Consider the following 13,596-nt stretch of genomic DNA (forward strand, 5'->3'; position numbering starts at 1 on the left):
TTTAGTCCTGAAATAAAAGTAAAAATTTCCCGAATAAACGTAATTTTAATTTAAAATTAAATCACTCGTAGCCATGTTTTGTTGACGATTCTTGTCGAATATTATCAATTTAAAGAAAAAAAAATAAAGAGATTAAAACTTACTAGTCCGTCCCTATTTACTTACCTCCCCACAAGGGCAGAGCTATACACAAGGTCCATTTTTAATATGGGGAAAGTCCAGCTCCCCATAAACGGCCAATCTGGATTGAAACAAAAATTAAAACAGCTTCAGTTTAGAAGGATTTCTGTTTCATTGACCAAGGATTGAAAAAATGAAATAAGTATCAGAACAGATATTACATTTTGATCTTAGTTCAAACATACTAATCAATTATTTAAGAATAACAAATTATTTTTTTTTTAAAATGATATTGTAAAACCTTTAATAAAGTAGACAAGATTGCCATAAAAGTTCATTTTTAGTTAAAAAAGTTTATGTAAACATTTACTTTGTTTAAATAATTTTTTTCACCTGCTAAATTAAAAAAAAAAAATCTTTATGGATATATCCGGAACATCGGAAAGTTTCATCAGATGTTATACTTGGTTGGCAGGCTGAGAGCAGGCTTGAAGCATGTGTCACAACTTGATGGTTGAAGCAGTCCCGCCAGTAGAAACCAATCATTCTACTTGTGTCGACAGTGATTTGTTAGAATATGAATTTGCGTCAGAATAATTAATCGAAAATCGGAAAAATAAGTTTATTAGGGAGTATTGAAATCGGTATCAGAATCGGAAAAATTTGTGCCTATTTTGCGATCTCAAAAACGATTCTTTTAATTGTCCTTGTTATTTGATTTGGTTTAAAACATTATTTTTTATTGCTGGTAAAAAATAATAAAATAATAAATAAATAAAGTGCATTTTCATGTTTGAGAAAATACCTGCACGTTTAACATGTGTTTTTACGATAATCAGGAAAAAATAACAACTGCCAATCAGAATTGGGAATTTAGTACAGAATCTGTAATTGTATCGGAATCGGGAAAAATATTGGAATCATCCCATCACTAATATGAATCTGTCGAGAAGATCGGCATATTTTAATCACTTGCAGTCTTCGACTGGCACTGCTGTTATATAGTTAGGATATATGGTGAGTGTATCTAAACAAATGGACCATTATCAATGCCTCCGTTCAGTCTCGAAAGACAAGGGATACTCCCTGTAGGGGCAGCTGCGTGTGTAATTGTGAGGCAAGGGTTGCGTAGTCGCCAACTATACCTCTCCTGTGTCGGCACTGTTTGAGTCCAGTGGCAAGGAGAAGTCTAGGACGACTGGAAACAATGCCGAGATAAACGGAAAACACATGCAGCAACTGGAAGTCCAAATAGTCACCCATCTGGCACTGGCCAGACTTATCGTTGCTTAACTTCAGTGATCTGAGGGAATCAATGTGTCAAATGTGATTATGCTGTATGACCATTATGAACTGTATGGACATATGCACATGTTGTATTTTTGTCTAGATAATGTTGCATATATGTGTATGTCTGTTTCATCACTAATGATCGTGGATGTGCACGTGTATTTACTTGGTGAAATTCTGTTGTAAGTTACTTTCTCCTGAAGGTTGAAAGTTCAATCCTCAATGCGGGCAATGGAAAATACAATTGTGAATCACATAAGAACTGTACCCAGTCATGGATGAGGGAACCAGAGCATGCTACCCTCATGGATTAAATAAAGTGTTCTGTTCGAAATTCCGTGCGGAGTCCCGAGTTCGACAAGAAACACCTGAAGAAGTCTGGAGGTTACATTGATCAAAATGTTATAAAAATAGCACCCAAGATGAGAACAGTAGTCCAAAAATTCCAAATAATACGAATAATTAATCCTCATCTCAAAAATTCAGAAACGTACATAAAATGGTTTTCACTTTTAAGTCGATGACGACAATGACAGGATTCTATTAGGTTATTGCATAAGTTGCCCTGTTTTTTTTTTAAAGAAAATCAAAGAATTTTAATGGCAAAAGTAAGTTAGTGTGGGACCCAAGCTCCAAGTTTTTGTGTGGATTCCATTGACTGAAGGTGGCGTGAAATATTTAGCAAAATCACACGTCATCTTTTCACCCAATCCTCTACATGATGACCTTCTTCCTTCAAAAGAATCCTGAGTTAGTCTTGGTCTATCTTGATTGGTCTTCCGGAACGAGGAGCACATTGAGGTCAAAATTACCATGTTTGAATCTGGTAAACCAATCTCAAGCAGTTCTCTCAGCTATAGCGTTTTCTCCATATACGGCACAAATATCCTTGGTCACTGCACTCACTTTTTGACCTCGATTAAAGGCGAAAAGAAGAAGCTGTTGAAAATGTGATTTTTTATCTACTTGACAATCCATTTGACAGTTCTGAAAAACAAGAAAAAAATTATATGAACAAAAAACGATGACCATTATCTTGTAGAACAGAATACGTGCTTTCTAATGATATATAACAGTTTGCCAAATATCAAAACATGTTTTAGAACAAAAATTTTTTATGAAATGGCGGGAACTTATGCAACAACCTAATATTTGTTATGTTATATTCGATTTTGGAACAATTCATTTCAAAATGGATAAAGTTAAAATTTTTTACACGTAACGATACTAGATAATCTGGAATTATATTGCTACATTTAATCTTTGGTGATTGGACGATCTCATTTGTTAAAATGGGAATGGAAAACGATTAACATGTTCAAACGAAGGCTGCCATATATTATTTTACAGATTATTGACTAAATATGTTTTAATTCCATGAACAAAGTTTCTTTCAGAGGACTTCCCATCTGTGGAACACAGTACTACTGCACTACTTTCCTGCTGACTACAACAGTCATCTTCAAGTCTAATGTCAACAAATACTTGTCGAACTACCCTTTTAAGTTAGCAAATTCTTCCCTTTTTCTTCCTAATCATTGTTTTTTTTTTTTTTCTGCTTTGTTTTGTTTAATGGAAATCGCTCCAGACAAGGTATGCAGTCACTTGATGTAAGGAGCAAGCAAGAATGAAGGATGATTATCAAAAAGGCAGGAGATACCTATTGGCCTTGGTCTTAGTAAACAAGTTCTTGATGATCCGTTCTCCTTAAGTAATCCAATTTACCAAATCTGCACTTCTAACGATTACTATATTGTTCTTTTGACTACTGTACAATCTTTAATCCTTATCCTCGAGTGGCCTCAGGGCCTTGAGAAGTAGTGATTCTCTTGTAAAAATTTTTGGTAAATGTTACTTTAACTACAACAGAACACCGACCAATAAAATTTGGTTTTTGTATAGGTTTTTGGGGTCGCTGACAACGAATCTGATATTCAAACCCGTCGCAAATTTACCATTTGCATGGTATTAACCCCTGAACCCTCGCACTATTTTGTGCCAACTCACCGCCATCGTTTATGCTATTCTTACATGATGCGTTCGCGCATGTACGCGCGTAGTAAGGTGACTTGCCACATCGCGGAAGAATTTTTTTTCTGTGTTACGTAGTTTTTGATGCTTTTTAATTGATCTAAAAAAAAAAAATTAAGTTTCCACGGGCGGTTTACAAAAGCATTTTCTTTTTCTTTTTTTTTGCTTTTGGAGGGAGGGTTATTCAATGATAAAACTTGTACAACATTTAAGAGGTGCTTCTGCAGTTTAATTTACTGTTTTTTCCGCCTCTCCCCACCATTTTACCGTAAGTAACACGCCGACATACACCGAGCAGAAGAACTTTTTTCTTTTTTTTTTTTTTACATGGGGTTCACCACTTATCAAGGCCCGAAGGCCACTCAGGGATAAGGGTTATTGCGTGTGCAGTAATCAATGAGATAGTATTGTAGTAATCATTAGTATTGGGTGTTTAGATAGAGTGTCATACTTAAGGGGGCGGTTTGTCAGGAGTTTATTTATGTTGGACTTGAAGACGTCCAAGTTGTAGTCAAGTGGGAAACAGGCAAGCGGTAGAGAGTTCCACAGGCGAGCACTTCTAAGAAAGAAGCTTTGCTCATGGAATCTACGTTTGGATTTAGGCACAGATAAAGAGTGGGGAAAATTATTGACAGTAGTTTCAGCCAGATGAGTGTTTCTCGTGAAAGATTGTTTAATTTTTCACAAAAATTCTGTTTACATTGGCGGGGGGCAGTGAGGGGAAGGGGGGGACGGAGGTGTCATGAAAAATTAAACAGTTCTTCTGCTCAGTGTATGTCGGCGCGTTACGGTAAAACGGTAAATTAAACTGCAGAAGCACCTCTTAAATGTTGTACAAGTTCTATAATTGAATACCCCCCTGCAAAAATAAAAAAACGAAAAATAAAAATGTTTTAGTAAATCGCTTGTGAAAACTTAATTTTTTTTAGATCAATTAAAAAGCATCAAAACCTACGTAACACAGAAAAATTAACCAGATTTTGTTTTTGAAAACTTTCTTGTTATTTAAAATGTCTGCTTAAAAATTCTTCCGCCATGTGACAAGACACCTCACTATGCGCGTACATGCGCGAACGCATCATGTAAGAATAGCATAAACGATGGCGGTGAGTTGGCACAAAATAGTGCAAGGGTTCAGGGGTTAATACCATGCAAACGGTAAATTTGCGACGGGTTTGAATATCAGATTCGTTGTCAGCGACCCCGAAAACCTAGAAAAAACAAATTTTATTGGTCGGTGTTCTGTTGTAGTTAAAGTAAACATTTACCAAATTTTTTTTTAAATTCCAAAGTTTTAATTGATGGCATCCATGTTTCAGAAATTCAGAAACGTAAATAAAACGGTTGTCACTTTGAAAAAAACTAAGGCTATAGGTATGAGGAAAACAGTAAGCAGGAAGAGAGTTCCACAAGCATGCAGCTCTTGGAAAGAAGCTACTGAGATAGAAATCCGCTCATAGTACTGTTCCTTTATCCAATCAGCAATCTCATCAACCTCTATCCTCGAGTGGCTTTTGGCCTTGTTAAGTGATGATTTATTAGGATAAAAAAAAAAAATTAAAAACCTGCCGTTTAAATTTAAGGAATTTAACACATCAAGCTAAAATGACATTTCAAAAAATGGTTAAGACACCAGGTAATAATCAGCGAGAATAGTTATTGAAACGTGGATAGCATCAATTAAAACTTTGGATTTCATTTTTTTTTTTTTTTTTACGAGGGAATCGCCACTTATCAAGGCCCAGAGGCCACTTAAGGATAAGAGTTAAAGAGTGTACAGTGGTGAAAAGGACAATATAGTAATCTTTAGAAGTGTAAATTTGGTAAATTGGATTACCTAAGGGGAATGGATCATCAAGAATTTGTTTACATTGGACTTGAAGACGGTCATGTATGTATGTTTGTATGTCTGCCTAAAACTTTTGACAGAGGTGACGGATTTTCACGAGATTGGTATAGTTTTGAAACACGATCCTTCGGACAACAAATATCGAAAAATTGGCTAAAAACATTGATTTCTTCATCCTCAACTGGCCACTTTTCTACAGGGAGGGGTCACTTTTTCGCGAATATTTGTAAAAGTCATTCCCTCTTTTTGATTTACTAGCCTTAATTTAAACCTTCGTCACTTCCGGTTTGACGATGGACGCAACAGAAAAGATTTCATTTTTTTTTTTTTTTTTTTCTTCACGTTCTTTTCCGCCTTCGCTGTACGAGTTTAATCCTGCCTGCCTACTACCAATTTTTTTTTTTCCCCCAACACACACCTCCAAACACCCTGGCTAGTTCAATATAATAATTATTTATCTATATCTCGATATATAAGTGTAAAAATGTCTGTCTAAACAAAACTAATGGCATATTAAGAATCGGCAGGTTCTTTTGAATATTTTAGCATGTTTTTTTTTAATGTTTCTGGTGTAAAGAGTAAGTACATCCGGATCCTCCCTCCTTACAGGATTATGATTGGCTAAATAAGCCATAATTACTGATTAGTAGAGTCACCTGGACAGACATAAAAAGCCTCACACTGTTCTTTCAGGTTGATGTTCCAGGACTTGCTGCTACACTGGATGTTTAATGTAAAAAATTAAACATCCAGTGTAGCAGCAAGTCCTGGAAACATCAACCTGAAAGAACAGTTGGAAATGACTTATATACCATACATTACGACCATGTAATACCTACAGCCATCTACCTTGAAAATGCTGCTGTTAAACCTGACATAGTTATATGGAATAAGTCAGAGAGAGTGGCAACCTTGGTTGAAGTGAGTGTCCCTAATGATGTGTGAGCAGAGCTGAAAGAGAGAAACAGACAAGGTCTCATGTATGATATGAAAAGAAACTGGAATCTTAGGGAGATATCAATCTTACCAGTTATCATAGGTGCCACAAGGTTTATGAAGAAGAACCTGAAGTCCTACTTAACTAATATTCCTGGTGAATCAAGTGCAAGAGAGAACCAGACAATTACACTTAAGGGAACAACAAGGATACTAAAAAGAGCTCTCAGTTGGTTCACTACAATAACAAAGAAGAACCAGCGAATGCTGATAATATTATTAATTTATTATTGATCGATTTCTTTTTATTCCGGTGTCACCGCTACAGAAATCCAGGGAACACAGAAGAATGTCATTAATGATTAATCAGCCTTTTAAGAAGAAAGAAAAAAAGAAAGTATTGAAATGGGAGCGATTTAACAGGCCACAAAGGAAGTCCTACCTAAGTAATATTCCTGGCAAACCAAGTGCAAAAGAAATCCAGACAATTGCACTTCAGGGAACAATGCGGATACTAATAAATACTCTTGGTTGGTTTCACTAAAAAGCAGGGGAATTTTGGCAACTGGTTAAGCTGCCCCATAGCCAGCATTACAATCTTCCAAGAAATAAAATGAAAAAAAAAAAGGGATATCAACTCCGACTACAAACATCTGTTTAGTACGGTGATCTGTCAAATTATTACTCAAAATGATCAGCTATTTCAAACGATATATATTCCTTTTGCGGAACATATCAGTTTCAATGTTTTCACTTTACTATTATAATGTAAGAAAAACCCCATTATTGTTTTTTTTTAGAAACTCAAATCCTTAGCCAAACACAAATTCCGACATGCGCATAGTTGCTATGACAACTTCTCTGCTTGACATTATGATGAGTGTTGGCCATTAATTAGAGGAAACTTGATTGTTTTATGTGAAAATTGTCATGGATTAAATGAACACTTTTCTTTCATGGTGAGCGATAATGACATTTTTTTTTTATTAATAGCTAGCAAGGTTTTCCCCATTTACTATTGTTTCACAATTTAATTCCTATTCACTACTTGAAATCATCTAAATGAAACTAATCAAAAAGAAAAAGACAAAATTCCTTTCTCTCTCTTTATCAATAAGAAAACAAAACTAACCAACAAGAAAAACTAAATAAAATTAATCGATGAGAAAAAGACAAAACTCTCTTTCTCCATATTAATAAGAAAACACAAAACTAACCGGTCCTGGATATGACCTTAAACTATATCCAATGGTGAGGCCCCAGCTTGCGGGCTTTATGGAGTGTGGAGCCATCCTTTAATTGCCATTGCTCCCAGGTCCACTTTGACCCGGACTGGTAGGTACCTGTTAGGGTCCTAACTATGGGTTAAATAGAAACTGACTTAAAAAAAACAAACAAATATACTCTATTAAAAAATGTTTCTTCAAAATCACTGGATTCTGCATTAAATAACCTGAAAAGGGTTGATATGCCGTGAAACAACCAACCAAAAAAACTAACCAACAAGAAAAACTAAATAAAATTAATCGATGAGAAAAGGACAAAGCTCCCTTTCTCTCTCCATATCAACAAGAAAACACAAAACTAACCAACAAGACAAACTAAATAAAACAAATAAAAACTAAATAAACAAGTTCTTGATGAGCCGTTCCCCTTAAGTAATCCAATTTACTAAATTTCCACTAACAATTATTACAACATTGAACACTATATGCTTATTAACCCTTATCCTCGAGTGACCTCTTGGCCTTGATGTGGTGACTCCTTTGTAAAAAAAAATATCAATAAGAAAACACAAAACTAATCAATGAGAAAAAGAATACAAAACTCCCTTTCTCTCCTTTTATTCGATTTTGATAATAATGGAATATTTTTGTGTATTAAGTGAAAGAAATTCTTTCCCTTCTTTTTTATTACTATCAGATATTATGAAGATTAAGCCTCTATTTCTTTGCTCATAAATTTAAATTTGCATATGTGGTTATTTTCCTTTCTTTTTTATTATTATAAGTTAGTATTAAGATTAAGCATCCCTTTTTTTTTATCATAAAAAAACATTTGTGCACCTGATTATTGAAGTGAGCCATATATGCTCACTTTTATTATATAATTTTTCGTTTTTTTTTTTACATTTTCATTATTTTTTTTTTCAATCATTTTTTGCATAATTTTGTTTTTCTCGTTTTGATAAATTTGTGTTCTTTGATGAGTTCACTTTTTAATACTTTTTATGAATTTAATATTTAAAAAAATTTTTTTTTTGTCTTTTCCAGGTTTCTAATCACATTTTTGGCAAGAATGCTTATCGATCAACAATGTCAGCTGATTTCATGGGACATAATCAAAGACTGTACAACTATTTCTAACTCATTCTTACCATTCCCTTCTTGACCACAGGCGACCAACATAAATTTCACGGATTATTTGGACATTGTCTTCCTTTTTGTTACATTCAAGATTTTATGAACAACACAAGTTAACGAGTCATTCTGTTCCATCAATTGGTAAACAGCAATAGAAATGGCATCAGTTTGTCAAGTGAAAAGCATATACACATGGAGATAGCATCTTTTGTACTGTGGACTAAACAAAAAAACTTATAGGAAGTAGTGAACTATATTTTATGATTTTTATAGGAAGTAATGTACAATATTTAAGAATTTTATTTGAAAGAGTAATTTATATTTAAGAATTTATAGGAAGTAGTGATTTATATTTAAGAATTTTATAGGAGTACTGAGCTATATTTAAAATTTTATAGGGAGCAGTGAACTTTATTTTATAATTTTTATGGATACTAAACTATATTGGAGAATATTATAGGAATTAATGAACTATATTGAAGATTATTATAGGAATTAATGAATTATATTAAAGATTATTATAGGAAGTAGTAAACTGTATTAAAAAATTTTATTGGAAGTAGTGAACTTTATTTTATAATTTTCATGAGAAGTAGTGAACTATATTGAAGGACCTTATTGAATTTATAAGCAAAATAAAAAAATGTTTTCTTGACCAACAAAACGAATCTTTTTCAAACAAAATAATAGATTGGAAGACAAAGCAACAAATTCATTTTCTAGCAAATATTTTCTTCCATTTTCCTGTCTGTGATTACTGATTATTAATTTTTTAATGTCTAATTAATTATTCTTCTGACTATTTTTAAAATTACGTAGTGTTAAAATAAGGCAATTTCCCCCTTTTTTATAAAAAATAGTCTTTTCTTTTAACAGTTTTCTATTATCTATAATTATATTTATTAAAACTATATTTTAGATATTGTAGATGTTTATATTGTTTTTTTAGCATGCAACACAAACCAATAGTCAAATGTGCAAAGAAATGTCAGGATTTGAACTTTGTATTTAAAAGAAAAGGAGGGATTTTTACTAAAGATTGAGGAAAATAACCAAAATATGAATTTTAAAATGGAAAGTCACAAACATTTAAAATTGTTTTATATTTCTTTTCCATATCGTTTGGTATAATATCAAGTGTGCTTGGTTTGATTGACAGTAACTGATGATGGATAAAAAGTTTACATTTATTGAATCATAAAATATTAAAAGATAGGATATAAAATAGATATTATTAATTATTATTTAGTAATGATCTATCTAGCATATTGAGCATCCCTTTCAAGATAGGATTTATATGATAATATACATAATTTCAAATATCTTTTTTTCTTTATATATATATGTATATAAATTTCGTTTGCATCTAAGCTTTTTTAAATTGTAGTGAAAATAGCTTAATATTTAAAAAAAAAAACAATAAAAACAGAGCAATCATAAAAATTCTAATAATATTACTGCTCCAATATGATGTTGCAAATAGTTTCTATACAAATACAAAACTTGAAATGAGTCTTTTTAAAATTTAAGCCGACTAAAATCACACAATCATGACATAATTTATTTCACTGATAATGGCTAATAATCTTGATTAATGTGTAGTTATGATCAGAAAAAATATATTATATTTTATTTTTAAACAAATATATTTAAATTGTATATTTATTATTTTTTAAAAATTGTTATAATAGAAATTTGTTTTTCCAGTAATTAATATTGTATTTTTGCCAATTATTATTTCTAACTTTCTATAAGCAATAGTTAAATTATATAGTTACTATTTTTAAAACGAAAATTTATAATTACATTTTCATTGTATTTATTTTATAATTTATAAGCGATATTAGTTTGAGTTTTCGATGTTAGGAACGTTTTTCAGTTAATATTTTATTATATATGTTTTTTATATAAGAGATTATACAGAAATTATCAATCATGTATCCAGTTCAATCAACTTACCCTAGCATGGGTAACCATTCAAATATGTACGACCAACCCATATATCAGAACCCAAATCGAAACAATGCCATGAAAGGTCCAGATAAAAACTCTGCAAACACTACCACCCCTAGCCACACTACAGGGGGTAAGAATTTCCGACAGCCTGACATTGCCCGGAAGCACTTTTCAAATCCAACAGAGAATGTCTCTCTGGTGGTCAGCAGCAATCACCAGGAAAATGTTGACCCTCCACCATTGAATAACACCTCCAATGTACCCACCACGACATCATCGGTTAACAATATTAGCAGCAACCAGGAGAAAGCATTGTCATGCGCATTTTGCAAAAAGGTTTTCCCAAACTCCTTCATCCTTCGTACGCACGAACGAATCCATATGGGTGTTAGGCCTTTCAATTGCTCGTTTTGCTACAAGGAATTTTTTCAGTTGGTCGACCTGAAAAATCATTATTGCCTTCACAATCATGCAACGAACAATATGGGCATTTCCGAACAGAAGGCGTACAGTTGCACCATCTGCAGCAAGAGTTTTGCCCACCGCGGAAATCTCAAGCTGCATGTAAGAATTCATTCTGGTGACAAGCCGTTTGCCTGCGAGATCTGCGGCAAGACTTTCTCGCAAAAGAACAGCCTCACCGACCACAAGCGGATCCACACAGGCGATCTGTTCTTTTGTCGATTCTGCCAAAAGCCATTCTGCAACGAATTCTTTCTTCACAACCATGAGCGTGCCCATACAGGTGAAAAGCCATTCCAGTGCGACTTTTGCGACAAGCGGTTCGCACAACGGGGTAACTTGAAAACACATCTGCGAACACACACGGGCGAAAAAAACTTTGTGTGTGACGTTTGTGGGAAGGCGTTCTCGCAGAAGAACTGCCTCAATGATCACAAACGTCTGCACACAGGTGACCTGTTCTACTGCACATACTGCAAGAAGGGCTTCTGCAATCAGTTCTTTTTGAAGATCCACGAGAAGGTGCACACTGGCGACCTGTTCTATTGCACATACTGCAAGAAGGGCTTTCCAAATCGGTTCTTCTTGGAGAACCATACACGGTCTCATACTGGGGAGAAGCCGTTTAACTGTCTTTTCTGCAATCAGACATTCGCACAACGAGGCAACCTGAAGACGCATCTCAGAACACACACAGGAGAAAAACCATTTCAGTGCGAAGTATGCGGCAAAGGTTTCGCGCAAAAGACAAACCTGAACGACCACAAACGGCTGCATACAGGTGAGCTATACTACTGCAATTATTGCAAGAAGCCATTTTGTAATAAATTCTTCCTCAAGATACATGAACGCATCCACACAGGTGATCTTTTTTACTGCAGCTATTGCAAGAAAGGCTTCACGAATGAGTTCTTTCTAAAGAATCACCTACGGGTCCATACGGGAGAGAGACCCTTCCAGTGCGAATTCTGTAACCAGACTTTTGCTCAGCGTGGAAACCTGAAGCAGCATCTACGGAAGCACACAGGCGAGCGTCCGTTTGGCTGCGACGTCTGCGGCAAATGTTTCTCGCAGAGGAATAATCTGAATGACCACAAGAGACTCCACACGGGAGAGCTGTTCTACTGCAGCTTCTGCAAGAAGCCGTTCTGCAATGAGTTCTTCCTCAAGAACCATGAACGATCGCATACAGGCGAACGTCCGTTCCAGTGCAGCTATTGCAAGAAAAACTTCTCGCAACGCGGAAACCTCAAACTACATTTGCGAACACACACTGGTGAGAAACCATATACATGCAATTTGTGTGAGAAGTCGTTCTCACAGCGAAACAGCCTCATTGACCATCAGCGTGTGCACAGCGGCGATCTCTATTTCTGTGGTGTTTGTAAAAAAGGCTTCTGCAACCAGTTCTTTCTTCGCACCCATGAGAAGAGTCATGCGACGACGGTCGCTGTAACAGAAAATATAAATATAGGACCGCCGAAACAGATCAGTTGTGAATTTTGCGGCGAGGTCTTTTCTCAGCTGACTGAATTAAAGGAGCATGTTGACTCGCATCCTCCGGAGGAAAGACGCTACAGCTGTCAAATGTGTGGCGAAACATTCCTCCACAAGACAAATTTAACAACTCATAAGTGCCCTGCAGCGACGACGACGACTGGTAGTAATGGAGATGACTGTGAGCTGTTCTCAAAACTGCCTCTAATCTCGAATGCAGGATCCAGCAATATGGTCGCTGATAAGCCATCATATAATTCATCAGTTATGAGCAAAGACATAGCTCCCTCGTCACAAAAATCGTCTAATCTGAAGAACAACAGCAGCAACAACAATGCTAATGGTAACAACAGCAACAACAATGAACGAGACAATTCGTTTGTGCCACAGGAAGCTCGAGATTCACAAGCGCCGCCAATTCGGCCCCAACCTTCAAATGCCTCATCTGGTTCAGCCTCTTCATCCCATTTGAACTCTTCATATATTCACGGTATGCCTCCCATTTGGGAAAATAACTACCTCTGGTCGCGAGGCTATCCTATGCCTCCATTGATTGGATCTGGCTGGCCCAATGTATCCAGCGGAGTCTCTTGCGGGTCTAAACAAAACAAATAGAATTCTCAGATTTGGTGTCTTATCATCTTCATCAAAAGATCAAAGAATTTTAAAGGATCTGAAAACAAAAAAAAAATTTTTAAGAAAACGTTTTTCTATCACAAATTCTAATAAAAGATATATATATATATATATATATATATATATATAATATATAAAAATAAAAGATATATATATATATTAAATATATATATATATCTTTTATTTTTATATATTATTTATATATATATATATATATATATATATATATATATATATAAATAATATATAAAAATAAAAGATATATATATATATATAAATAATATATAAAAATAAAAGATATATATATATATATATATAAATAATATATAAAAAAAAGATATATATATATATATATACATATATATATAAATAATATAAAAATAAAAGATATATATATAATATATAAAAATAAAAGATATATATATATATATATATATATATATATATATATATATA

The 13,596-nt window shown here is 34.1% G+C and overlaps 1 protein-coding gene across 2 annotated transcripts in view; it reads left to right on the forward strand.

Annotated features, from left to right (window-relative positions):
* LOC145242597 (uncharacterized) overlaps positions 1 to 13,230 on the forward strand; it is a 34,119-nt gene extending 20,889 nt beyond the window's left edge. For both annotated transcript variants that reach the window (XM_080105703.1, XM_080105704.1), the window contains exon 2: positions 8,500 to 13,230. In XM_080105703.1, the coding sequence (XP_079961829.1) occupies positions 10,525 to 13,119 (2,595 nt within the window). In that variant the 5' untranslated portion in view covers positions 8,500 to 10,524 and the 3' untranslated portion in view covers positions 13,120 to 13,230. The remainder of the gene's footprint in view (positions 1 to 8,499) is intronic.
* Positions 13,231 to 13,596: the final 366 nt, after the last annotated feature.

Source organism: Euprymna scolopes, chromosome 21 (assembly GCF_053919585.1).
Source record: "Euprymna scolopes isolate OS-2025 chromosome 21, ASM5391958v1, whole genome shotgun sequence".
In the NCBI taxonomy this organism is placed as follows: domain Eukaryota; kingdom Metazoa; phylum Mollusca; class Cephalopoda; order Sepiida; family Sepiolidae; genus Euprymna; species Euprymna scolopes.